The sequence below is a fragment of the Tinamus guttatus genome, unplaced genomic scaffold (genome assembly GCF_059628265.1).
Source record: "Tinamus guttatus ecotype Peru unplaced genomic scaffold, ASM5962826v1 Tinamus_guttatus_pri_ptg000153l, whole genome shotgun sequence".
Taxonomy (NCBI): Eukaryota; Metazoa; Chordata; class Aves; order Tinamiformes; family Tinamidae; genus Tinamus; species Tinamus guttatus.
The window spans coordinates 993486-1020571 of NW_028288687.1; the positions used below are offsets into that span (position 1 = coordinate 993486).

At 42.3% G+C, this 27086-nt stretch overlaps 1 protein-coding gene and 1 long non-coding RNA gene across 9 annotated transcripts in view; both read left to right on the plus strand.

Annotated features, from left to right (window-relative positions):
- The window catches only part of DOCK7 (dedicator of cytokinesis 7), a 101931-nt gene extending 77455 nt beyond the window's left edge, over nt 1-24476 (plus strand). For 4 of the 8 annotated variants that reach the window (XM_088522408.1, XM_088522413.1, XM_088522410.1 and 1 more), the window contains 19 exons: nt 14-196; nt 616-751; nt 1932-2028; nt 3954-4050; nt 4977-5111; nt 5778-5930; nt 6605-6763; nt 7045-7145; nt 8028-8220; nt 8806-8949; nt 9938-10069; nt 11068-11082; nt 17022-17147; nt 18192-18281; nt 19021-19257; nt 19894-20037; nt 20868-20974; nt 22029-22196; nt 23965-24476. In XM_088522408.1, the coding sequence (XP_088378534.1) occupies nt 14-196; nt 616-751; nt 1932-2028; nt 3954-4050; nt 4977-5111; nt 5778-5930; nt 6605-6763; nt 7045-7145; nt 8028-8220; nt 8806-8949; nt 9938-10069; nt 11068-11082; nt 17022-17147; nt 18192-18281; nt 19021-19257; nt 19894-20037; nt 20868-20974; nt 22029-22196; nt 23965-24007 (2460 nt within the window). In that variant the 3' untranslated portion in view covers nt 24008-24476. Of the gene's footprint in view, nt 1-13; nt 197-615; nt 752-1931; nt 2029-2466; nt 2485-3953; nt 4051-4976; nt 5112-5777; nt 5931-6604; nt 6764-7044; nt 7146-8027; nt 8221-8805; nt 8950-9937; nt 10070-11067; nt 11083-17012; nt 17148-18191; nt 18282-19020; nt 19258-19893; nt 20038-20867; nt 20975-22028; nt 22197-23964 lie in introns of all 8 variants that reach the window. The other 4 variants (XM_088522409.1, XM_088522412.1, XM_088522415.1 and 1 more) reach the window with 2 other exon arrangements.
- LOC148595103 (uncharacterized) lies at nt 20098-20406 on the plus strand. The gene is made up of 2 exons (XR_015913253.1): nt 20098-20177; nt 20217-20406. It is a non-coding gene; the product is annotated as an uncharacterized LOC148595103 (long non-coding RNA).
- Nucleotides 24477-27086: the final 2610 nt, after the last annotated feature.

The window sequence follows — 27086 nt, forward strand, 5'->3', positions numbered from 1 at the left end:
CCTGTCTGTTCAGAGCGGAAGGCAGCACTCCACCTTCTCAACAGAGTCCAGCCGTAGCCTCTTGATCTGCCTCTTGTGGGTGCTCAAAAATGCAGATGAAAGTGTCCTGCAGAAATGGTTCACAGACCTGTCAGTCCTGCAGCTGAATCGCCTGCTGGATCTGCTTTATCTCTGTGTGTCCTGCTTTGAGTACAAGGTACTGCTGTATTGTTCGAATCTCCTGAAGTTTGTTCTAGAGCGTGCAAGGATATTTCCCGCTCTCTCTTATTTCTTGTATTCACAATCCTGCAGCTACACAGTTTTCTGTGAGATCTCCAGCCTTCTCGCACATTTATTTAGCAATGCAAATGACTCTCCTTCTTTCACTCATTCAGTGTGTGCTGCTTGCCAGTCACCTGAGAACTGCTGAAGAAAGTGGGGACAGTTTTTGGACATTTCTGTTTACTCTCAGCAGAATGGTATTGGAATAAGGAGAGATTAGCTAGCTAGCAGCTAAACCTGTATTCTCTTCCTGACATATGTCTTTGTACAGAAAAGATATCTTCACTTATTAATCCTCTGAATATATCTCAGTTTGAAAGAATCTTCCATCATTTTCTCTTTTGAAACTTGCAGGGCAAGAAAGTGTTTGAAAGAATGAACAGTCTGACATTCAAGAAGTCAAAGGACATGAGAGCCAAACTTGAAGAAGCTATTCTGGGAAGCATAGGAGCAAGGCAGGAAATGGTCCGAAGAAGCAGAGGACAGCTAGGTAAGTAAAGATGTATTCCGTGCTGGCCCCTTTTTCGAAAAGTCCTTGCACTCTTCTGTAGTGTGGGATACTGCACATCAAGTGCTCCAGACAAAGAGCCCCCAGGGAAAAAGCTATTTGCAGTTTGCAGCATGCTTCACTGGCTCTGTAAAACCTCCACACCTTTCCTAAGTTCCGTCAGCAGGCCATTTATTTGTTACTTGACTGCTTTAGTGTATAAGTGGTCATGTCTTATTTATGGGACCTTCTTGCCTGAACTTCTTCTCGTGTAACATCTTTCAGGGTCACCATCTAACATGTTTAGGGCAATGGCCAATGTGGAAAAAAATCTTGTCCGGTCTTGCTCTTGATCACTGAAAATGCCCGAGTGCTTCTGCTAAAATAATGCTTGAAATAGCCAGCAGTTTGGCTAACACACACCCCCTTGTGATGACTTCTGTTGTGTTTTTTTCTTTTGAGAAGGAGGTTGGAAGTGATTAAGGAGAACTGGGTTTGGTCTCCCATTCTGCCACAGGTTTCTTCATACATGTAAACCAGTAGTTGTGGACTAAGTTGAATAAGTTTTTAATGGTGTGCCTCAAAATTAATGAATTATTTAAGAGAGAAATGGCAACCTTTTGTATTTTTTATCTAGCCTCAATGCTTCAATGCATCTGGGAAATTGCATAGTGAAATTCTCCTGTCCTCCCAGGAGTGAGAATAAAGATGTAAAAGGCTGTGACATGGGAAAGAGGATCTCAATACTGCCTACAGAACATTGCTATGTCTCAGTTGAACACAGAAATATCAGACTGACAAGGATTGCCAGACTCAGGCTCCTTATCTAGTCCGAGGAAGGCTGACTGAGGTGCTTCTCTTGGCATCCCTGGCAACGACCTCCCTGATTTGAGTATCTCAGCTGCATGTCACTGTTAGCTGTGTAGTGAACTGACATGGAAATGGTCTGTGTTTCTCATGGCTCACTCAGATGAAAAACACTGTAGTGTAAGGCACCACTCATGTCACTCTAAGCAATGATAGAATTAGGGACCATATAAAGATTTTAGGTGACTGCCACAGCCCCTGGGCTCTAAGGAGTCATGGCTTGCTGTCACTTCTCGTTTGTGAACAAATCTAAAATAGCCACCCATGCAAAACACTAACAGTAGATGATTGCTGTTGTTTTGATATTATCCTCCAGAGAGAAGTCCTTCTGGGAGCGCATTTGGAAGTCAAGAAAATTTGAGATGGAGAAAGGATATGACTCACTGGCGTCAAAACACAGAAAAGCTTGACAAGTAACTCTGCCTTATCCTTATACATTAACAATGTCATGGTTCCCCTAAGATCTCAGGGTATCTCTCCCCATTGGTCAGTGGCAACAGTCCACTTGCACCTCGTGTGAGCAGATTTAGGTCCTCAGCTGGAACAGAGCTGGTTGTGTGCAAATGGCTTTCAGTCTGGCATTGCCTAACTCTCTGCTTTTCTACTTGCTTTTCCTTATTTAGTATTTTGAAATGAGTTTTAGAGACTAATACAATCCATTGCCTTCTTAAATCCCTGTAGTAAGCTGTAATTTAGAGAGAAGATCCATTATTAGTATTACAGATAGCATATATATCTCATGTCATATTTCCTTTATTCCATAAGAGCATTCTGGAGTTGTCAAAGCTCGCTTTCCTTTCTTGTCCTAATCCATCACTTTGATTGTTTTTCCACATGTGCTGTGCTTTTAGAAGCCACAAACCAGCCAGGTACTGTAGCACTGGTGTGCAGCTCTTATAAATTGCCATTTTGTACATACATGGACTCAATCATCACAGCACTATTTGTGATGCTTGGCAGAAGTTTTCAGTGTGTGTGTGCAACTGGTTGGAATGAGCTCTTTTTGCTTATTACACCCCTTCCCTTTAAGATTCCCTCTCTTGTTGTGGTTTCATCTGGACAGCTCAGGAGTTGTGTTCAGGCTTTGCTCTGCACGTTTTCTGTTTTCTCAAATTGCAACCTACAGTCTTCATCTTCCCAGCAAAAGAATTGTTCCTAATCCCAGGAAAGCAAACTCAGCCCAAGTGAACCTCTGAAGACACTGAGAAATGGGGTCCTCAGGGCCTGGACAGAGGGCAGGTCCAATTTCAGCCATGAAGACAGACTGCTGCCTCCTGAAGCTGAAAATACATCTTCACAGCTTCTAATTGCTTTGTCCAACCCAACCCTGTAATCTCTTGCTGTGTCAGGTAGTAACGTTTTGTCCAGGACACTCATCCTGTTCAGGCACTGGGAAGGCCAAATAACCAGTGAACTACTGATAAAGTGATGTAGGTACAAATTTCTTCATGATTCAACTGTAGACCTCTGTGGACAGAGTTATACCGAATTAACATCTGGTCTGCAGGACCCATCAGTTCACTGTTGGCCCTTGGTCCCAGCTGTCTTTTTCTGCTGGAAGGACCTAACATACATGTTAAATCCCTGTGGAATACCCTGACGATCACAGGATGATCTCTCTCCCACAAAATACTGTTGTTGGGTGCTTCAGAGATGCTACTTCAAAGATACTGTTGGGTCTTTGTGCAGGGTGCTCATTTCACTGAAGTGGTTACCACTGAATTCCTGGGAACACCAGTGTGAGTGGATGTAGGAACTTAATCAGCCTTTCCAAGAAAGTGGGCGACTTGCTTTTAAGTGCAAATAGTTTTCTCAGAGAGGAAGATATTCTCCAAAAACTGCAATATAATGTAAAAGGACAAAGACCACATCTGCAGATGGTGCACTCTGCACCAGAATCAGTCCTGCTGCCAGGATCAACAGTGCAGAAATACTAGCTCACGTAGCACCACCTTGTGTCCATAGCCTATAATGTAAAGCTGTATGTTTGTTCCTAGTTGTGTTGCTGCATGCCTTATGATGCTACTAAACCAGTTTTGAGCTGGACTTTGATGCTAAATTATTGTTGTGTTCCTGGGAGGATAATGAAGTGTCAAAAATAGTGTGATCCCTCCTGAGCATGATAAACATAAATTGTGTGCAAGTTGGTATATGTGAAAAACAGTTATTTTTTTCTTGTTCTGGATGCATTGAAATATCCTTGTAATGTTGACTAGTACTAAATGTGTGCATCATAACTGGGAATTTCCTGCTAATGAGAAAATATTTTTGACTGGGGAATATGGAGGTTTACTACTTAAACAAAATATAATTTTATTGCTTTCTTTTCTCTAATTAGATCAAGGGCAGAGATAGAACATGAGGCACTTATTGATGGAAATCTTGCAACGGAAGCAAATCTGATTATTTTGGATACATTAGAGATAGTTGTCCAGGTAAGGTGGTAAAAGAATAGCAGAGATGTTGTCAGAGCATTTGGATCACCTGGCCAATGAATAGGTTTTTTTTTAAAAAAAAAAAAAAAAAAAAAAAAAAAAAGAATTTCCTGCCCTAAAACTTCCTTAGCTTAAATTCCAGAGCGTTGCCCTAGTCCAGCCAGCCCAGGTCTGCCTCAAGTCATCCAGGTCCAGGTCAGTCCCTTCTGCCTAAGTGGCAAGGTGCAGCGATGCTTCCAGGCTCTTGACCTGGTCGCACACCCCAGCTGTGTCCTCACTGCCTCCTGGGGAGCCTGGACACGAGCCCGTTTCCTCCTCTGCTTTCAGTGCGAATGAAGCGTGGACCCAGGCTGGAAGAAGGGAATCCCTACTTGGCAGATCCAGCCGCAGGGAGACCTGGGCCCCAGGGGACACGCTGTCTGCGTGTAGGGCAGGCACCCGCTTCATGTGTGAGGGGCTTTCTGAAGCAAGGGTGCCTTGTCTCTGCAGCGCACGCCCTTTTTGCCTCAGCTTGAGCGGTAGCAAGGAGGCACTGCTGCACTTCTCAGGTGAAGCTTGGTTGCCCTTGAAGTGACAGGTTGATCCTCTCCAGGTCTTCAGTGCAGCCAGGGTTTCACTCCAGCTCGTGACTTTTCCAGGACTCCCAGAGGGTTCACCTTGCGCCTGAGTAATCCACTGTAGTCTCCCTATAACAGAAAAAGGTCACAAAAGGCCGGAGCCTTATCAGGTGGACAGCACCATCATTCCACAGGTTTTAGAGCGTGTGATTCATTCAGGAACACCAGTGTTGCACAAGGCCAACTAAATTAACTGGATAATTTTCCAGTGCCAAAGGATTTTTTCAGGCGGTTACTCTCTTTCCCTCTCTCTCAGCCAGGAAGTTTGTTTGTGCCTCTTGGTGACTCTTGGTTTACTTTTGACTGCAGACCGTTTCTGTGACGGAGTCCAAAGAAAGTATCCTCGGCGGGGTGCTGAAAGTGCTTCTGCACAGCATGGCCTGTAACCAAAGTGCACTTTATCTTCAACACTGCTTCGCTACACAGAGGGCTTTGGTTTCAAAGGTGAATTCTCTGCACATGCTCTACTATATACTGAGCAGCAGTGATAGTCAGGGTTGTTTTCATTGCATTGAAGTCACTTCACCAAGCACTTATTATTTTGAACAGTATTAATTTTCAGGAAATGTGGTCTGGGAGCGGTTAAAACCTGACTAGTTTTCATGATTGATATCTGTATTTTTGTGCTTAATTTTGATGACTCTTTGCAAACTTGTGCGAGTTCTTGCTCGCCAGCTGTAAGCTGGCAAAGGCACCTCCCCTATAGGGAGCACAAGGCACAGTTTGAATTAAGACTGCATGAATCTCAGTTAAAATGAATTTGTTTTACTGAGCTCATAATTTCAACCATTTTCCTGTTTCTGTGCTGGAAACAGACTTAAAATTTTAAACTTGATTTTATGGAACTGAGGTAAATCAGTCTAAGGGTGTAGGAGCAGGTTTGTGTGGGTGATGTAAAACAAATTAAATTCTAGTGCTGTCAGTGAGTTTGCTTTTGCCTCAGTGAAAATATGAAGTGATATAAATCAGCTCCCTTGAAACACAGGGGACTCTATTTCCTCTAATGCTAATTTATGCTCATTCTGGGGGATCACCGAAATTTTTTTGTCTTGGTGTTTGTTCCTGTCTGTCCAGGCAGAAGTGCTTTTCTCATGTACTGCTCTTTTTCAGTTCCCTGAGCTGCTGTTTGAAGAAGAGACTGAGCAGTGTGCAGATCTGTGCCTGAGGCTCCTGAGACACTGTAGCAGCAGTATCAGCACAATACGGTCACATGCAAGTGCTTCTCTTTACCTTCTGATGAGGCAAAACTTTGAGATCGGGAACGTAAGTACTAGGTTATTACGTGTAAAATGGTTGGGGACTGCGGTGTGGAGCTCTGTGTATTCCTGCAGGAGAGCTTACCATCCAAATAAGCAGGGAAGGGAAGCACAAGTTAGTGACTTTGCCTTGCTCGTGATCTTGCTTTACCTCACATTGCTGCTTGGCAGCATGGCAGGAGTGTCCAGTCTCTGATGTCGGTATATTAGCTGTATGCCCAGAATTTCTTACCAGGCCCCTGCAGCAGATCTGGGAGAACCCACTTGTTCTGGGCTTAGGGCCGGGGCATTCTAACTAATGGATTGACAGCAGAAGTCAACAGTGACTGTGACTTTTAGGCTTGACCTAAATAAAGCCAGTTGTCTTTAGGAATGAAGACTCTATTCATGAGAAGTGGAGCATCATCCTATTCCCAGTGCTTGAAAAGAGAATAGGAAGGAGGGAGTTTGAAAACTTGTTGCAGGAGAGCCTTAACCTGGAACTTAATAATGCTGCCATCAGATTATGCAGCCAGCAGCACCAGAGATGTAATGTAACCTGAGTTTCACTGACCGTGAGGATGGGAAGTGGATCAGGTGTCTGTCAGGAGGAGGGTACAATGACCAGAGCACTGCTGTTGCAGCAGACTACTGCAGTATGTCCCTGTTGTTGCAATATAATAACAAATTTCTCTGTTGTAGAACTTCGCCAGAGTGAAAATGCAAGTGACCATGTCTCTCTCATCCCTGGTGGGGACATCCCAGAATTTCAACGAGGAATTTTTACGACGCTCCCTAAAGACTATTTTGACATATGCTGAAGAAGATCTGGAACTTAGGGAGACAACATTCCCTGATCAGGTAGGAGAAATACCCCAAGGGAGGTGACATGTAATTCATTATCAAGTTCTTCTTAAACCTCCATCTAGTAGCTGGGATTTGCATGCATTCCCTGAGAGGTACATAATTGTTGCCGTTCTAATGTTTGTTTGTTTGTTTGTTTGTTTTTCTGGTAAGTAAAATATATAAAATTTAGATCTTTGATTAATTCTGACACTAATTCAGAGTTACTGTGGACCTAAAATGACAGTGTATAGTTTGCTCCCTGCTGGCAATTCCTTAAAGCATTATTTTTCTTACAGGTCCAGGATCTTGTGTTCAACCTCCATATGATCCTTTCTGACACAGTTAAAATGAAGGAACACCAGGAAGATCCAGAAATGCTGATTGACCTTATGTACAGGTAGAGTTTATAACTGTTGCGCTGAAGGGACAGTAGATGTCAGTACTTCACATGCTGTTTGATCAGAGCTTCGTACTTGCTGCGTTTAGAGCCTGAAATACTGTATTGCTATGAACTTCAGTTACCTTCTTTTTATTAGCCATTATTTTACTTTGAACTTTAAGCCTCTTTTCATTGCTGGTGCTTGTCATGATTCACGTTTCACCCAAAGTCAAAAGGTCCACTTCTTTTTTGGATTTGGACTCAAATGCTACTCACTTGAGTCCTTATATAGCTTGCTTTTTGAGTAATTACACTGCAGTTCCCAGTCTCAGTGCTCAGGGACCAGTATGCACAGACAGCAGTATTTCTCAGGCTATGTCTGTACCCTGAGCATCCTCTTATTCCACAGGCAAGGGCAGAAGCAACACAGCTATGATTGCTTGCAGCTGTGACCAGCCAGTCTTTGCAAAGCTACCTTGCAGTATCTGCATTCCTTGTTACTACCAAGGAGCTAATGTAGCCCTTACTCATGTTTGTTGTATTTGAAGGTAGTGTTGACAGGTTTCTTTGGCTTTTATCTGGCTTAACTCGGATAAAAGTAGTTTCCAATCCCCAGCAGTCTCTGACAGTCTTGTCCTCTGCTTGAACAGAGATGTCTGTGCTTCCGCTGCTTGCATGAGGGAGGACTTAAGGATCTTCCAGGGCCTGATTGCGCCAAAGGCTCTTCAGTTTTGGTACATACAATGGTCACCATATGCAAATCTATAGAGTCACTTAGAATAACTTCCCATCTGTATAGTTTTCCATCTCATGTATTGCTGAATAGCCTGGAGCTGAGGATGGTTGATATTTAAGCAGAAGTAGCTAAATACTAATCACAGAGCTTTTCTCTTCCATTAGGATTGCAAAGGGTTATCAGAATTCCCCTGACCTGCGCCTGACCTGGTTACAGAACATGGCTGGGAAGCACTCGGAGAGAAGCAATCACGCTGAATCGGCCCAGTGCTTGGTCCACTCGGCAGCCTTGGTGGCCGAATATCTAAGCATGCTTGAAGACAGGAAATACCTCCCCGTAGGGTGTGTTACATTTCAGGTAGGAGTATGTCCTTTATCCTCCACAAAGTTTTTTTTTTGGTTTTGTCATCTGCTGCTGAGATGTAGATTATTTCCGTGCACCAACTGCTGCTGTGCCTATGTATGCAGCTTGTTTTTGGAAGAGCTGATTAAAACAACCTCAGAAAATCTTTATGTTTAAAAGCTGTCTTGGTTCCTCAGAATTGTTTTATCTGCAGACTGAATGGACCCAGTTTTTTTTGTTTTGCCATTTAAGTCATGTTTGCTAAGGCCTCATCTACTGCCCTTTTTTCAGTCCAGATATTGTGTACTGGGTACAACTATGCTGCACTAACTGATGAGAATGGTTCCTGTGATTACTAACTTTAGGCTGGGAAAGACTGAACAGAGAAAACAGGCTTTGAACATGGTGGTGGTTCAAACCCATGAGCTTAAAATCAAGCATGTGTTGAATTGCCTTGCTGGATCAGAAAGAATGAGATTAAATGGATGTGAAAGCCACCTCTCAACATTTTAGAATTTGATTGAAAATCAGTTGGCTTTCAAAGTATTAAATGCTACTTAAATTGGCTGTAATCCTTCTATCTAAATTATGTCTCCTTAGAACATATCTTCTAATGTTCTGGAAGAGTCAGCAGTTTCTGATGATGTCGTATCACCAGATGAAGAGGGTATCTGTTCTGGGAAGTACTTTACAGAAGCTGGTCTGGTGGGATTGCTGGAACAGGCTGCAGCGTCTTTCTCAATGGTAGAAGACTTTTATTTCTTTCTCTATCTCTTCAGCAATCTTATGCGACTGGACAGTGTAAAGCAAAATACTTATTTGAGACTGTATGGCTCTGTTGTAACCACTGAATTTGAATGGAGCGTTGGAAGTGTTAGCTGTTAAAGACAGCTCAGTTTGTACTCCCGAGTAAAGTGTGCAGTGAACCAGTGCTGGACACCAAGAGGTCTTTGGGCGTTTTAAGGTCTTTTCTTGAGCAGTGCATGTTCTGAATTTCAGAACAGAAGAAAGGCTGTTATGTTTTACCTCCGATCAGGAAGAGACTGGGCTGAAAGATTTGTTTGATAGAAGATGGGGAATTTACTTTAAGAGGAGCAATGCTACACTTAAGAAGTAGCAGTGTATCCACCAGTGAAAGCAAGTGAATTATGTCCCACAACACAATCTGAAGTTTCTGCTGGTGGTTTCTTTTTCAAGCAGCAGTAACTACAGAGTAGGGACTTAGAACCCCTTCGACTTAGAATGAAGCAGTGTCTGCCTGTAGTAGACTGGGTCCCCTGTGCAAGAGACATTCTAGAGCAGCTTCATAAAGTACATCTCTGGGAGTGCCAAAAGTGGACAGAGAAGTCCCCCCAGGGTGAAGTTGCACTAAACAGAATGACCTCTGTTGTTTATTTAAGCTTTCATATTTCATTCCTATAGATTTGGTTAGGATTCTGTTTTGTTATACTCCTGTGCATATATCCAAAACAACCCAAAATTGTTTATTTTAATAATCTCATTTACTAGTAGCAGTATAATGCTAATGCAGTAGGTTCTTGGTTCCATTGATAGTTGAGGACTATTCTGTTCACTTACATGTGTATTTTAAGAAGAGATACTGATTACATCACAGTGTATTTGAGTTTCTATGCCACGCTTTCATTTTTCAGTCTTACTATTTGAATGCTTTGGGCATGTATCATACTTACTGTTGAATTGATGGAGCCATCTAATGGACATTATTTTGTAGGCTGGCATGTATGAAGCAGTTAATGAGGTTTACAAAGTCCTTATTCCTATTCATGAAGCTAACAGAGATGCCAAGAAGCTATCTACTATTCATGGTAAACTCCAAGAAGCATTCAGCAAAATTGTTCATCAGGTAATGATTTGAATCTTCAGCTGCAATGAGAATTGTGAAGAAATTTCAAATGCTCAGTGCTGCTAAAAACTACCCATCAAGGGAAAAAAACGTTTAAAACAGATTGTATAAAAATGTGAAAATGATGATCCACAGTAAATGAAGGATCACTGACAGGATTGGTTCTCTCAGAACTCTTATCATTAGAAACACAAGAGAACATCACTTAACAAATTTGAGCATAACTTCAGAAGTTTCCAAGAGTTAAAAATTCTAATTTTCTGTCAACTTAGTTGTTGTTTTAAAATGTTTTTTGCATGCTGTATTTCTGCTTAAAGAAAAACATTGATTTTTGCTTTGGCCTTGCATATAACATTGAGAAGTGTTAGGGGTTTCTTCTTTGCATGTGGTGCATAAATTATTGAATCTGGATGGTGCAAAAGCCACCAGCTCAATTGAATGCTAAGCATTTTATGTGAGATGTCGAAGTTATCAGCCCTGGCTAAGCTCAGGAGACCTCAGCTCAGCAGGAAACGAGCACTTGGCAACTCTCAAGGAGTGGCTGTCATCTTCTAGGAGCCCGCCGGGCACGTGGCTGTCTGCAAGGGCAGACTCCCCTGCAGACCCTGCCAGTGCTACTTGGAGCCCCACAGCCCAGACCCCTTTCTGGTCGTGGACTGCTGGTGCAATATAGTGTCTGTTGATTCACTTACCCGTACTCTAACACCCTCAGGTGTCTCCTAGGGCATCTGCTTCATAGGATCCAGCTGACCTGCAGCAGCTGAGGGTCTTGTGGTTGTGTGTGCTCTGGCGTTGCCAGACTCCTGAGGTTAAATGAGCGATAGAGGACAATTATTTAATGTCTTTCTGGGCCAAAGAAGGCCATTTTGGATGCATGATGACATGTAATCATTGAGAGCATTTCAGGTTAATGATACCTTACATTGATGGTCATGTTTTGACCTTTGAAACTTTTTTATGGTTTCTGTGACATGCGCTTTTTACTTTTTATTACACAGAGTACTGGCTGGGAGGTAGGTAACTCCATTTTAGTTAGTAAAGAACACTAATAGATTTATCAGATGACTCACGCCAATGCTTGCCCACATGTGCTAGTTGTGGGTATTTCTGTTGCTGTCTGCTGTTAAAACTGAATTCATTAACCAAAGAAATACCAATAAACTGGTTGTGGTTTTAGTAGGAAATTCTTCATAAGAAGCTGTAGGTAGTGCATGGATGCTGACGTGTTCCACTAATGAGGTTCTTTGGTGAATGAGCCACTGTATCATCACTAGTTTGTTTTTATAATTTGTTTATATTTCTTTTCATCAGCATTGACACAGAATATCATCTCTTCATACCATATTTTCACCCCACCCACAGGGGTCGATTTAAGCAATAATGCTCAGAGGTACTGAAAAGCAAAACTGTTTTATTGCATATGCAGACAATAGGAGACTTAATTCTGTTCATTTAATAACAGTTAATTTGTTATGTAGCTGTTTATCAGGCAGTAAAATAGCTCAGTTGTGATAACTGGAGTCAGTTTTGCTGCTCTCATTTTTGTAGAGGCTGTTTGCTCACATTTCTACAACATACGCCATGAGAACCACACATTTGGATTAAAAATAAACAAAGTAGTCTGCTTCCTCTGTACGTTACACACAGCACTGTGAGTTTGATAAATCAGGCCCTACTCCAGTTGATACAGTTGGTATGTAAACTTTGGGAGTCTCAGAAGTCATTTTAAATGCTTGGTGAATACGGTGTTAGCTTATGCTTAGACTTGAGCTGTTCAGTTGATTTCTGCTTTTCTGTGACCCAACTCGTTCCAAGTTTCCAACACAGGAGAGCTTTGAATTCCACACTTCCTGAACTGGGGCCTAGTTGCTTTGCACTGTGTGACAGGAATAATTTGGGCTGATAATGTCTGAACTTGAGTTTTAATTCTGGCCTAACAAAAGATGAAATTTTGTAGCTTTAAAGTAACCCCTGACATTCCAGGGCTGGCCCTGTTAATCATTTGCTGATCAGTGTGAAAAGTCCCTGTAGTCATAGGAATAGATACATAGAAATGATACATATTCAGTATCCAACAAATATGAAGGCCTGTGAGCATCTGTTTTGATCAGTCTGCCCCTAAATCGACCCCTGAAGAAAATCCTGTCATTGGTTATGAATCTAACATCACTCAGTCATGTTTTATTGCATGGTAAAAGACACCCATGGTTTATGTTCATGTCTGTCATGGTGCTCTCTCATTGCCATACTTTTTCTGATCTTTGTGCTTTGTAGCTTTCGGATTTGTTGCATGAGTTTTTCTCCTTTTCCCTTATTTGTAAATGCTTTAATTGACTCTCACCCTTTTTTATTTTAAAGTTTATTTGCTGCCAATTTGCTGCTTGTTTGTTTTTTGGAATTTCCCTAATTAAATACTTTCTGTTTTCTCCTCTATCGCCCTGGTTGCTGACCCTCCTCCCCACTCTTACTATTGTCTGTTGTGGTAAGTTCCTACTTGTGGATTTTTTTTTATTTTATTTTTTTTTTACTTTCCTCTTCCCCTCTCCCCTCTTTTGTTTTATTCCGTGGAAGCCCCAATTTCATTTTACCAAAGAGCTATGCCAACAGCAGGATTTACCCCTTGGGCCACAGGGAAAGCAGTATTGCCAGATATTGAAGTATCCTGAGTCAAGCATCAGTACCTTTGTGAGACATGCTTAAACTTTCCAGGTTGTGGATTTTTCTGTTTGTCCATTTGTTTGCTAAATAAATTTTACATTCTTTTCATTTACTTTCCCATTGAGAAAGTTTCTATGAAAAGTCTTTTCATGCACAAGAATTTAAAAATACTCTTTTTAGTATGCAAGGTGAGGTTGCCATCTGACAAGGGGATTCCAGGAGCTGGTACTTAATGAAAAAAAAAATCAATATTGGAAGACTTGCAATAGTTGGCAACACTGCAAAATGACCTTGGATTAAAATCGAGCAAGAAAGTACAGTGCTCAGTTTAGTAAAGAAGGTTGGGTTTTGCATTCTGCACATTGGGTACGAAGTGTGTATATATGTATATATTTTACTCATACATGCTTTGGGCTGATTCTGCCTTCAGGCAGTGACACTACTACATTGGTCTTAATGGAGTAAACAGATGATCATTTGTGTCTAATTATTCAAATCTTGTTGGCAAAGCTTTTTGTGTGCGTGTAAGTGATAACTCTAAAACTTTATTCCCAGCAATTTTGAAAGGTATTTACCATGCATAATAACAAATCATGAACCTTCATAAATCATGGTGGCTGCGATCTGCTCTGCCAGTTCTGTGATGGCTATTCAGTGTTCACCTTCATTCTCTTCTCCTCCCAAAGACCTATTATTTTTCATAAAATAATAGGATGTAAAATGCTTTTTAATCATTTCTCCCTCATATCTGCATTTTTAGCTCTTTTCAGAAACAAGACCATGGAGTATTTTTAAGTTACTTGTTTTGTTTTCAGTACTGTGATTATGGAGACCTTGCTATTGGCTAAATTTCAAAGGAAAAATCCTAGGAAGGATTGCAGAGCCATCCCATATTCTTAACTGCAGGCAAGAAACTGAACTTTCCTAATCCAGGGGCTCACAGCTACTGAATGAGCACGGGGAGCAGAGAGTAGCCAGGAGGTGCGTGCAGGAACGTGCTTCCAGCTCCTCCTTTCCAGTTGCAGACCCCAGCTGTGGCTGCAGGCCTGAAAATTGCATGTGTGAAGGGATATACTGGCCAAGAGCCACTTCCCTGTGCAGGAACAGAGCAGCGGGAAGGCTGGCAGGCAAGAACAGTGGCAATAGTCACTGCCTGTGGAGCAGAGGTGCCCAGGACTGGTGTTGTATCTCCTCACACACAACATCTACACTGCAGCTGGCAAGATCAGCACTTTTGTCACGGTAGGAGCTAACCAGTGCTCCTCGCTGCAGCCTTTTCTCCCTGCCGTCATTATGATAACTGATTTTCAGCAGCTGGATTTATCAGGAAAAGCCAGTGTATCTGGGCTTTGTGGTGACAAAACAAGCACATGTGCTGGGACACTAGGTTCATCAGTATCCCCTGGTGCCACTGCTCCAGGGACTTCCCAGTGCACCATTGCTCTTGCTTTTGTAAATACTACCAGAAATCTATTAATTGATGCTGATGAAAAGACATTTTCTCCTTCCCTCATTGTTATTTTTACAGCAACGTAAATTTACACTGCTCTTAACAAATAGCTGTGTAAATGACCCACGTGGCAGGTGTTCACCTTTAAGGGACTGGATCCTCCCAACACTTCTTGCACTGAAATTTCAGGACGTGTCTCCTCCCTCATGGCTGGCGGGAGTTGACACGGTATGGAACAACCACACTTGCTTTCTCTGTGCCCTCAACAAGCCAAGACCTGGAGAGCCCACAGTTACCTTTATGCCTCTTCCCCTGAGAATTTAACCAAATGAGACCTTTTTTCTTGCAGCTGAAATGCATATCGAGCCCTTGAGCAGATTTTTCTCTCTCTTTTTTTTTTTTTAACCCCAACTGCTGATGCAGCGCTCTCTCCTAACCCTGGGCAGCCGTAGCTCTTTGTGTCGCATGCCAGCATTGCCCTTGAAGGGCATCCTGCAGGAGCAAGGGCATCTCAGACAGATGGGGCCTGTGGAGCTCCGTTGCTTGCACTGCTTGGGAGTTACTCAATGGAGCTGTGTTTGGCATCGATAGTCACAAATGTTTTTTAATACTTCATCTTGCCATCTGGGCAGTGGGGTGAAGGGGATGATTCCTTCTCGGTTGCCAAGTAGGAGAGAGGGGGATGACCCAGTTCTGTTGATGAAAAGACCCTGCCTTTCCAGGAGAGTAGACGAAGCCTGCAAGTCATGTGGAAGCCTGACCTAGACTGCCTAGCCTTGGCAATATGGCCAAGTAGGAGGAGAAAAGTGCATGAATTGAGAGCAGCCATGCAGTGTCCAACACTGAGGGCTCCCTGTGCCCATGGGTTAGAGGCAGAATCCCACCAGCATCCCTGTGGAGCAAGCCCAGCCCCAGAACCAGGCTGGGGGAGATGCTTTGCTCCCCACACGGCAGTTCCTCCTGCGCAGGATGCACTGCTACCTTGGAAGGTGCCTTTGAGAAATGCCAAGGAGGGAGCACTGGCCTCCCTGGCTCCTGCCAGTCGCATTGGAATTAAATGGAGGGAAAAATGCACAGCTGGAAATGCTGTGGGAGTTGAAGGAATTTAGCATGGGTAATAATCGTCAAAAATGTGACTTTAAAAGGATAATGATAAGTAAAATAAGGGCTCAGCAGCCCGGTGATTTCTCTGTGGGTTTGGGTAAATGGGACCTCAGAAAGTTGCAGAGCCCAAGGAAGTAGCTGCCAAGCATTGCCAGGTAATGCTGCCAGTAGAACAGTAACAGCTTCCCAGCTGGGATTCGCATCCCCGGGAGCTGCAGTGCATCTGGGAAAGGCTCCGTGTGGCGTGATGAAAATCCAGTTGTTCGTGCTGGCAGGTGGAGCTGGTTCAAATCACCGCTGTGGAGGCGGGATGGGTGCCAAGGCGGCCTGGAGTCCCGAGCATCACATGCACGAGGTCAAGGAGATGAGCAAAGCCCTGGGAGAATCCGCATCCTCTTAAATGTGGGCATGTGGCTCTGCTCTTGCTGGGGTAGAGCCAGTGAATTAATGTCCAAAGCAAAAGAAAATAATGTTCCTCTGAAGCTAGAGCATGTTTGAACTACCAAAAAACTTATTAGAAGAAAAAAATGCACCAGAATCATTAGTGTGATGAGAACATTTCTCCTCAGCTCTTTGAACATGACCCTCCAGCTGGTTGCTTTTCACTGACATGTTTCTTTTTATTTTAATTTGGTTTATTCATCCTCTTCGCTTTCCATAGATCATGTTCACCGTCACCACAAAAGGTTAGTTTTGTCACAGCAAACTGCTGAAAAAAAAATTCAGACTTGGCAGTCAGGACATCTGTAGGTGCTATTTGAAACCAGATACTAACTCAGCTCAGAAACTTTGCACATTACATGCTACATCACATTTCCCCATGAGAGTAAAGGTGAACATTTTAGAGTTTCTTGCTTTAAAAAAAAAAAAAGTAGTCTTTCTGGTTTATGCATGCAACATGAGTTGTTCTAGCCTTTAACAAAATCAAAGTTGATTTGTTTTTTAAGGTGTTTTATTTTCTGTCTCTTTTTAATCAGATTTTCTTTATCACTTTTCCAGCAAAAATCTTTCTCTACTTTTGTTGCATTTCTGGGCCAAATTCACCACTGGCTCTAACAGAAGCAGCTCCACGATACACTGGACTGCATCTGCTTTCCCCAGGAGTGACTTTGGCCCTCAATTTCACAAATTAGTTACTAGAGACGACCTTAATGCCTTTCAATCAACATGCTATTTAAAAAGCACTTGTGTGTGTGTGTAAGTGTGTGTGTTAATTTGCTGTTGACCTAGGCCCAATCCTGCAATTACCTGAAGTGGGTAATTTGGGGTGTAATTTGCATGCAATGTTCTGCATGGGGGCTGCAGCCTATGGAGGCTGTCAGCAGCTTTGGTGCCCAACACCGTGGCCTTGGGCCAGCCTGAGGGGTCTCCACATGGAATTTGGGGAGCCTGAACTGTTTACATAAGTGAAGGAACTTACCTTTAACTGGTCCTCAGAGACATCCAGTGCGCTCAGGCTCCTCCTGGGGTGGGAAATCTTATTGCAAGGCTGGGCTAAAGGTCATACTGATCCATATGATTTTATGTTAATTTATAATTTCAGTGTGGTGTTTGCTGCTAAACGCATTCATGCTGAGTTCCAGGTGTGTTTTTCTTTTCCTCCTTTCTTTCTTTCCTTTTTAGTTTTTTAAAATTCTTCTTAATTTTGCCTAAATTTAGGAGCGTATCTGCAGCCGTGCTTGGAGTGTGCATGTCTCCACCCTGAGATAACGTTTCATTTCTCCAAACTAGGATGGAAAGAGGATGTTTGGCACCTATTTCCGGGTTGGGTTTTATGGAACTAAATTTGGAGACCTGGATGAGCAAGAATTTGTTTACAAGGAACCTGCAATAACAAAGTTAGCTGAAATTTCCCACAGGCTCGAGGTGAGATTTATTGTGGCCAATCTCAAATTCTCTGTCTCTGAATTGCAATTTAAATAGTTTCCATTAGTTGTATAAGAGCTTTGCCCCCATATTTTGCGTCATTTTGTTTCCTTGGCATCTAGCGCCTCCAATCCAAGAAACTAGGGGCCTGTTAAGATGCCTGAATTTCACAGCCTGCAAAGGGAGCCCCATGAAGTCTCTCTCAAGTTTATTTTGGCTGTGCGCAGGCACAGGCAGCTCTGATGGATCTAGCTGGTCTGGGGCGAGGTTTTGGGTACCATCCATGGGCCATCTGTGTCGCGTGACTGTTAGTCCTGCGTGGTTTTGGCCAAATAGCACGTGCCACGTACTGCCCTTGCACTGTCTGGGGGACAGCATGGGTCCGAGCCTCTTCCCAGGAGGCAGGATAATGGATGAGCCATAAACTGAGGGAGAGGAAGAGCATCTAGCTGCAAGGCTCTGCGTCACGCCGGCTGCCTGCTCCCAGGGCCAGAGAGCAGAATCAGCCCTGTTTTATTTACTATAAGGGACAGGGTCATGTCAGAGCCCGATGTCGCACTGCTGCTGTTGCAACCGTTCAGTTGCTGTCACATTGCACTGAAAGCAGCAGAGTTATTCGAGGTTTAAGCACATGAAATGGAGCTCAGACCCCGGCCATTCATTCTGCCCAGCAAAGCTGGGCTCTAATGCAGCACCTGATTCCCGAGCAGAGCCTGCTTTGACTGTAGTTTTCAGCTGAGCTCACAGGCACACAGAGCGCTCAAATGACCAGTTCAAACCATACAGTATCTGTGTGTGCAGTTGGAAGGCTCCCGAGTTCTCCCAGCTTCCAGGGTTTTAGGTTTGTTTTTTTTCCCCCTGTTGCCCCTGGAATGCAATTGATTTAATTCTCCTAAGTTCAGCAGATCACATTCAGCCTTGGTGCAGCTACTATTGAAGGCATTTGTAGCTTCTCCTCCCCTGGATATGCCTTTGTCTCTCTAACCCACATCTCTGAATGCTGCATATGATGCTTCCTTTCCATATGTTTACTCTTAATTGTAGGGATTTTATGGAGAACGGTTTGGTGAAGATGTACTTGAAGTGATTAAGGACTCGAACCCTGTGGACAAATGTAAACTAGATCCTAACAAGGTAGGGACACAAAGCACGGAGTTTGAATGAGAACTGGTCCTAAATATGGGAAAGTATAAAGGGTCAAATGCTGCCCGGAATTTCCCCAAGTATGCAGTGAAATCCATCTTCAGAGCATCTTGTGGCTGCTCAAGGAGCAAGCTGGGGGAAATCCTCCCAGCAAAGCAATGCAGAATTAATGGTTTCATGTCCTTTGAACCCTTTAGAGCTTGGTGGGAAGACACAAAAGGATAGCACAGTGTCAGGCTGTATTTGCCTTTCCATGTAATCTCTCCTAAATGCAAGGAGGAAAGGGAGTTTTTCCATTCTCTGGCCTTTGACTTATTTGCAGCTGTAGCAGTTTGTCCTTCTTGTGCCAGATACTTCAAGTATAGCAAAAATAACAGGAACATGTCTCAGAAATGAAACTTCAGATGTGGGCAAGGCATTATCTGCAAAGAAAGGAAGGAGACACCTCATGTGAATAATATGAGAGAAGTAGGGCAGTGTGCTATATTTTTTTCAAGTCCTGAAGCCACAGAAGCCACCAGGCCCCTAGACATCCCCACATGAGTACAATTCCTCCGAGTAAAAACAACCAGCAGTCCTAGTTCTTCAAGGGGTGTTTTGAGAAGTAAAAGAGTTAAAAATGAACTAGGTTATTGCATTACTAAAAGCAGGGAAATGAGCTCTTCTCAATATGGCCTTGTGTGGCACTGCGCTTCGTTGTCTGCACGCTTGGGTTCTTTCTTTCCTCCAGGCCTACATTCAGATAACCTACGTGGAGCCGTACTTCGACACGTATGAGATGAAGGACAGGATAACTTACTTCGACAAAAACTACAATTTGCGGCGGTTCATGTATTGCACCCCCTTCACGCTGGACGGCCGCGCTCACGGGGAGCTGCACGAGCAGTTCAAGCGCAAAACGATCCTGACCACGTCCCACGCTTTCCCTTACATTAAAACCAGGATAAATGTCATTCACAAAGAGGAGGTGAGGCCTGCGTTCTCAGCACAGCAGAGATCCCCAGTGGTGTCCTGTGTGTGAAGGGAAATATTTTAAGACTAAATGAAGTCAATTTTGCAGAAACTCATGCATAACATACCCCACAGAGCAGGCCAGGCTATGCATGTAGGTTTTTGCCTCAGCTATGTCCTTTCACACTGTCACATGGGCACAGATACACTCTCCTGACCACTCCATAGTTCACCCTTCTCTCCCTTTTAAGGGTGCATGACTTCTGCAAAGAGCCAGAGCAGACAAGTGCTGTGTTCAGCTGCTCTGGCTGGTCACAGCAGGGTCTGTGCTTCTGGCCCGTTCATTTGGGTTTTTAAAAATAGCTCATTGGGCTTTCCCTATTCCCATCCAATTTGAATTAAAAGCAGACCAATTTAAAATGAAATGATTAAAAAAAAAAAATGTCCACTCGGAAGCAGTCGCAAAGACTCTGATCACCAAGATGTATAAACACATTTAAAAATCACAATCTACTTAATGGTCCTAAATAAGGAGAATGCAGAGGTTCGAGAGTACTTATTTTAATGTTGTTTTCCAAGTGCTTTTGAAAGGCTATTTCTGATCGATGGTTTAAATGATAACAAGAATCCTGTGTTCTGGCTACTTGAATAGATCATTTTGACACCCATTGAAGTTGCCATAGAGGACATGCAGAAGAAAACACAGGAATTGGCTTTTGCAACTCACCAAGACCCTGCAGATCCAAAGATGCTGCAGATGGTGCTGCAAGGATCAGTAGGTACCACAGTAAACCAGGTGAGAAATGTTTTTCAAGTTGGTTGCATAACTCTGTGCCTTATTTTTTAAATGGCCTTTTTTCTTTCCTTTGTTTTTTTTTTCACTCAGTCTGTGGGATGTGTTTAAAGTCATTTTGCAGTCCTGAAAATGTCTAGGAAGTTCTAGGAAGATCTTCCTAGATCTAGGAAGTGGCTGAGTGGAGATCACCCTTCTTCCTCAATTCCCTGCCTTTCCAGGCATTTGCAGGCATTTCTGCTTGCTTTTCCTCCTCTCTTTAAAAAAAAAATAAATAAAGTTTTATTACTTTCCCTTTGGTTAGCCAGGCTCTGGTGGGTGGAAGTGGGATTGTGTTCTGCTGTGGTTTATGAACAAAATGGAAAGCAAAAACATTGAATGGAGAAAAATTGAGGAAAAACTGAGGGAAGATGTGTAGGTGTAAACCTGTACTAATGCATGAGCTGGAAAAAACACAGGTTGAGTTTCAAATTCTGGACTGAATTTGCAGTGCTTCCATATTTCCCTGCTTCTGCTTGCTTTGTCTAAACTTTTTTTATTTGACAGTTGAGCAGAATTTGTTAAGGGTTGTTATACAAGAAAATATATGTAGAGTCTGCACATTTTCTCCCACTGCTTTCCAGAAGCAGAGTTATATTTTAAAAAGAACATTAAAGGCATTTATTTGCTGTGATCTTTGGTGATTTATGCTAGATTTAGTAACTGAATTTCCTTAAGGCACATTCTGTAAGGAAATGTTGCCATTTATGAATATTTCTATATGCAAGAAATTTCTCTAGTGAATGGATATGACAGTTCAGAGAAACTTACTCTTTTCTCTTGTGCTCCTAAAGGGACCATTAGAAGTTGCTCAAGTTTTCTTGTCTGAAATACCCAATGATCCTAAGCTCTTCAGACATCATAACAAACTGCGGCTCTGTTTCAAAGACTTCACCAAAAGGTACAGAGGGTTGTTTCCATGTTGCCTTCCAGATGCATTATTGCTGCCACATCAAACGGAATCATTTACAGTAGTGCAAGGGTGTATCCAGACAGGAATTTTGATATTGTAATAGTATTTGCTACTTTCTTCTAACCAACTTTTGTATACAGCTGTATTCTTCAGTTAAGCAGTTGGTTCCCTGTGTCTGTGGTGCTGCTGGTCCCTGCTAAAGCCAGATCGAGGGACTGAACTTGTCTGTGCTGTTTTATCAGGAATGAATTAGTGATGGCAGTTCAGTTGTGAACAAGTGTTCCCATTTCAGAACTATCCACGCTGGCACAAATGAACTCATGGCTTGGCAGGGTCAGGAGAAACTATTGAATTGGCCAGGAGACTTAATTTCTGCCTGAAGTGAATTTCTCCGAGCCGAGTGGAAGCATCTTGGCAGAGTTCTCTCAAGAAATGTTTTGGCTGCTGTACTTTCCTCCTGAGTAATGCAAATTGCAGTCTCAATCTAGCTGCTCTTGCAAGCACTAAGTAATTAAAAAATAATAATTGAAATAAAACCGTTCCAAGCAAACATCCAGTGGCAACATAGATATTCTATACAGAAATTAGCATTGATGTTGTTTTCATATCCTTGTTTAAATTATATCCTCCAAATAGAAGAGCTGCTGATGAGCATCTCGTAGTCTGCTATTTATTAATCTTTTCCTGGGGAGAGCAATAATTTATTTGTCTTTAAATCCCCTTCTAGAAATGGCTATGTAGAGATAAGCTTTTCATTTCTCTTCAGGGAGAATAAATGTAATTGGAGAGTAAAATTAAAATGAAAAAGGAGTTGCCAGTCTAGAAGTAGGATGGAATTTGGAGATGTGGCACCTTCTCCTTTTCCCATTTAGACCTACCAGTTAAGCTGAGTCCTTATTACCCAAAGGACAAGATAGAGAAGGGTATTACATGTCAGCCCAGAAGAACAAGAGGAAAGTTTTTGTGCTATTAAGTTAACAACTCCCACAGTGAGAAGGGTCCTTCTTTATGGACCCAGATTTCACAGACTTTTGTTTTTCAGATGTGAAGATGCTCTACGCAAGAATAAGAGCCTGATTGGTCCAGACCAAAAGGAGTATCAGCGAGAACTCGAAAGGAATTATCACCGGTTAAAGGAAGCTCTCCAACCTCTGATAAATAGGAAGATCCCGCAGTTATATAAGGCAGTGCTGCCAGTCGCTTGCCACAGGTGGATATTTGATTTTACTCCTTCAGCAGAGATAAAGAGGGTGTAAAATTGATTGGTCTGATCTTCTTGGTGAACCTGTGGAATATGCTGACTTTTATTTAATTGCGGATGGATCTTTTGGATGGGTCCATCTCTTTCCCCATCTGTCCTGGGCTCAGGGCACATCCCCTTCCCAGCAGTTATGGTAGGTGCTGTTTTGCATGTCCCTTGAGTTTCTGATCTATGAGAAGATTTTTTTTTCTTTTTGCACCTCATTCTTTTTAATCTCAAAACCATCCTCAAGGTAGCAGGACTGACACTTTATTCCCAGAGGAACTGGCATGAGAAACTCCAGGGCAGATAGGGTGGCAATGGCAGAAAAACAGTTGTTGTTTTGCGTGTTAGAAGACGTGTGAGTTGTAGTCCAAGCTTTTCTGTTCCTTTGCAGAGAGACCCAACGTAAAATCCACTCTGTGGCTGTATGAAGCAAGTCAGAGTCCTGGACCCTGTTAGTTTGTGGTGACAAACTGTGACTGAGCAGGGGACGCTTCATGCATTGTTTCTAACAAGGTCCCTCCCTGCATTTACAGTAGAACGGGCCCAGTCATATATGCATTTGGTTGACTACATCTAAGGTCCTAAGAAAAAAAAGAGTAATGTCCTCATTTTCCAGTGCCTACATTCCTTGTTGGAAAAATAGAACAGTTGGCAGCTCCTTAGTGATATTTTGTCGCTACTTGCAATTTGGGTGCCTGCTCTGGCTCCCAAGCAGGGAGAGGAGCACCTCTCAGCAGATGCTCTCCCTGTAATCCTTGACTTTCACCACTGAAAAGGACCCTGTCGTGTCCCCTTCAGCAAGGCCGGCTAACCCAGTCTTGCCAAGGCTGCACCAATATCTCAGTCTCAACCCAAGTGAGCAGGGGGGACATTTTGGAAAGGATAAGGACCCTGAGCAGGGTATGGACGGTGCTTTTAACTGCAGATTTATGCAAATGTTGATTTCTGCCCATATCTGTGCGGTTGATTTACAAGAATACAGCCCTGGATTTGAGCATTTCCTCATGAAAGGGTTGTTCAGAGGTAAAGAAGAGTGGGAGTGATCAAAACAGTCATGAAAAGAGAAATTCAGCAAAAATAAACTGTAAAAGCAAGACATAGAGCTGGATGAAGAAGGAAAAGTGTTCCCAGCTCACACTGAAGCACTTGGCAATGTGTCTATAGCAGAATTTTGTTTATTTTTCACTGCAGAAAGGTGCCTATCCTCATTACCCAAGTTAATGACTTGAAGGTTGCCCCGGCCAATGGTGCCGTTTGCTAGAGCTCCTGGAGCTGCTTTTCCTTCCTTGGGAGGAACCATGTGCTTTCCTGCCCACCTTCCATGGGCTCCCTGCAATTGCCATGGGTCCTTTCGTGGTCATTATTTTCTGATTCTGTGAAGTTCATCCTGTGCAGAGTATATAATGCAGGTATTTCATGCAAAGTTCACTGAGAGATTTTTTTTGAAGGGTTTCAATAAGTAGTGCAGGTAGTTTGTGGTCCTTTTCTACATATTCATGTATTAAACCTTCTCTGAGCTTCCAGGGCTGTAACCATGAACAGTTAAATGATTCCAGATAGAGACACAAAGCAAATTCATTTTAAAAAGCAATGAATTCATGTCAATGGACTTAATTTTTGTAGTAGCCAGCTGTAGAAATATTGGAAATCATGTACAGAGTCATTCATCTTAAAGGGCTTCTCATTTCATCGTGGAAAATATGAGCTCATCACCGTATTTTTTCTCCCTCAGAGACTCCTTCAGCAGAATGAGCCTTCGCAAAATGGATATATAAACAAGTTAAAAACCCAAATAAAAAAAGCACTTAAAATTAAGGTATTGAAAAGAAAGATCCTTGTTATCAGCGCTGGGAATCAAAGAAGTTTTATTATGAAATAAAACTTGGACTTCATCCTGGACATCCCACACCTCTTCCTCCATCAAAGTGTTCAGTGGCCAAAAATCATTCTGAATTGTCAAATATAGACTTATCAATGTTTGAAAAAAATCATGGCAGTGGTATCCAGAGTATTGGTGGTTGATAAGCTGTAAACTTACCTGTTTTTAAGGCATTTTTAATGACTCAAAGGTACACTAAAAGCATTTACCTTTATTTATAGCATTACCTAATGTTAAATTTATTTACTTTCAGTTCATATATTTAATTTATATTAGGACCATATGCAAAATGCATTTTTGAAGTTTTTAATGTAGTGATGGTTATTTTGATGGTACTATTAAATATGTGAATGTTTACACTTTAATTCCCTGTGCATTGGACTTCAGAGCTTGCCATCCTTGGGGGGAAAAGGTTCAGAGTAAGGTAAGTCTTACAGTAATGCTTCTTAACCAAATGGTAACTTTTTACTCTGTGCTTTTCATTTTTCTTTTAATTCTGAATAGCAATTGCTGAAAAAAAAAAAGTAATTCTGTTTATTGCCATCTGGTCAGTTGGAACCTACCTCCTTGTTACCACTTTTAACCTCGTTTAGTGAAGCAGAGTTTCAGCATGGCTCCTGTGTGTACACAGTGTTATATACCAACTAGGAAGTTCAAAGCCAGCACAGTAACGTCATCAGATTTCAAATGCACAGTGCATGTTACCAGTGTACGTGCAGCTAATCTGCTTTGTAGGCCCTCTTTCAATTTAGAAAAGAATTCCATGGGGAAGAAGTACAAACAAAAATGACAAAAAGATTTAACGAAGCTAAAGCTTCCATAGCAAACATTCTTTACATTCTTATGTCAGAAAAATCTGCTTCAAAACAATTACTTTAGTGGCTTTCAGGAAACATCAGGATCGGAACTGACTACGCACCTCCTACATTAAATCCCTTTTATTTCTTACCTCTGAATTGAACAAGGCAGCTTGGAAAAAGGGGTATGTGATTAAACACAAGCTTCTCTTACATACATGGGCATTGTGTGTATATATAGGTATGTGCGTGTATATATACATACACACAAATATATATATTTTCTATAGTTTGTGTATAGGTATATACAACAAATAGGAGTTTTTAAGGCTGCAGTTTTAGGTATCCATCCAGCCCGCGGCGGGGCCCACGTGGCACGCACAGGGTGGTGCCGACGTGGGTTTGGGGAGGAGAGCCCCATCCTGCAACGTTTCGCTCCCGGTGCTGCTTTGGTGACCCCAGGACAGCCCTTGTGCAAAGGGGCAGTGCTGTTCCTGCAAACACCCTTGTTACTGAGCTGGCGCTTTAGCAGGGCTTGTGACAGGGAGCCTGGCAAGGAATATCTTGGGAAAACTGCTCTGCTAACCTCATCTTTTTTTGTGTGTGCCCAGTGTCAAAACTGGAGGTGTTAACAAGGCCTTGAAAGCAGTACAGGAGGCCTGGACACTTGGCAAGGAAAATGATTGCAGCAGAGGGAGGGCCTGGTTTGCAAATGTTTATATCGAGACCTGCAAAATACTTAAGAATTGACAAGGAGAAAAAAAAAAAGCATAGAAGAATGAAACAAATGACAGTAGTCCTTGTACACCCCCTGTTCATCTGTGAAAGGGTCTATTTCCACCCACATCTTTTGTCACGTGCAGCCCCGTGCCGTGCAGCGCCACACAAGCTCCCCTGCACACCCAGCTCGGGTAAGGCAGGGTGCACCAGGCTAGGGCAAGTCTCCAAACCCCCCGTATTCACTTCTCATATCACACTCGGGCAGCTTTTTTTTCCACGTGGGATATTCTGGCTGCTCGTATTTTGTGCTTGAATACTTAGAAAGAAAGGGTTTCTCTAAAGTCATGTAACGTGATGGAAGGAGGATGGCTATATCGTCTGTCGATGACACACTAACCACTGTTTTGTTGTATGTAACATCCTCTTGTTTCCACGGAGCATTTCACGTTCCTACAGTTGAATGAAAAACCTAAGTCCTGGGTTGACTTTGGAAGAATAAACTTTTATTTGCAGGCTGAAATTGAGCAAATCCCATACTGCAGGCAGCAGTAAAAATAGCATTCTGTAACTTGATTTGGCTGTCCTTCCAAGGTAAGATTACAGTTATTTTTTGGAAGATAATTTCTTGGTTTAGACTACAAATTTATTTTGGTGGCAGTGCTGTGCCAAGGGAAGGGTCTCAGTGCATTTGAAATACAATATTTTTTTTCTCTGCAAAACATATGTTAGGAATCCATTCAGCACAAGTATAGAAGTAGCTCTAAATTTAGTCCAGCCTTTTCTACGTTGTTTTTTATTGACATTGCAATCTTTCTACCCTAAAGCACATTGTATTCATAATCATGAGCTGAGATGTTCAGCAAGAGTGAGGGCTGTACAGAAATCAGAGGTCAACTACTGCATTATAGTAGAAGATGGTCTATAAAAAGAGTACGGTAAACACGGTGTAAACTTTTAGCACTTTCTTCTTTAAATATAGGTTAATTTGTAATCTAAAAATTTAAATACATCCTGAAAAATGGGTGGCATATTCACATCTTGCATATCTTTCGTAAACTGTGTTTAACAGCAATTCAAGTCATTCCATCCATACTATGAAAAGAAATAATCATCCTATTTTGTAACAGTTTTAAAGATGTCAGTTGTTCACTGTCTGCAAGTTATAGAATGCTCCTTAAATTTTTAATTTCTAACACATAAGCTAGGATTTTAATCTGTAATATTTAATGGCAAACACTGCACTCATTTTTATAATAATCTATTAGTTTCCCTTTCCTCTTGCCTCCAACCCTTACTTTAACCATCAAATCCTCTTCAAGTACAGTATGTTCCTTTTTTTGGTCAGCCATTTAACTGTACAAGAACTTGTTTGAAAACTTCAACTTTTCTATCATTCTCACATCCAAATTTCTCTAAAATATGCAACTCCCAACCATTTTTTAACTATGCCCAACCGTT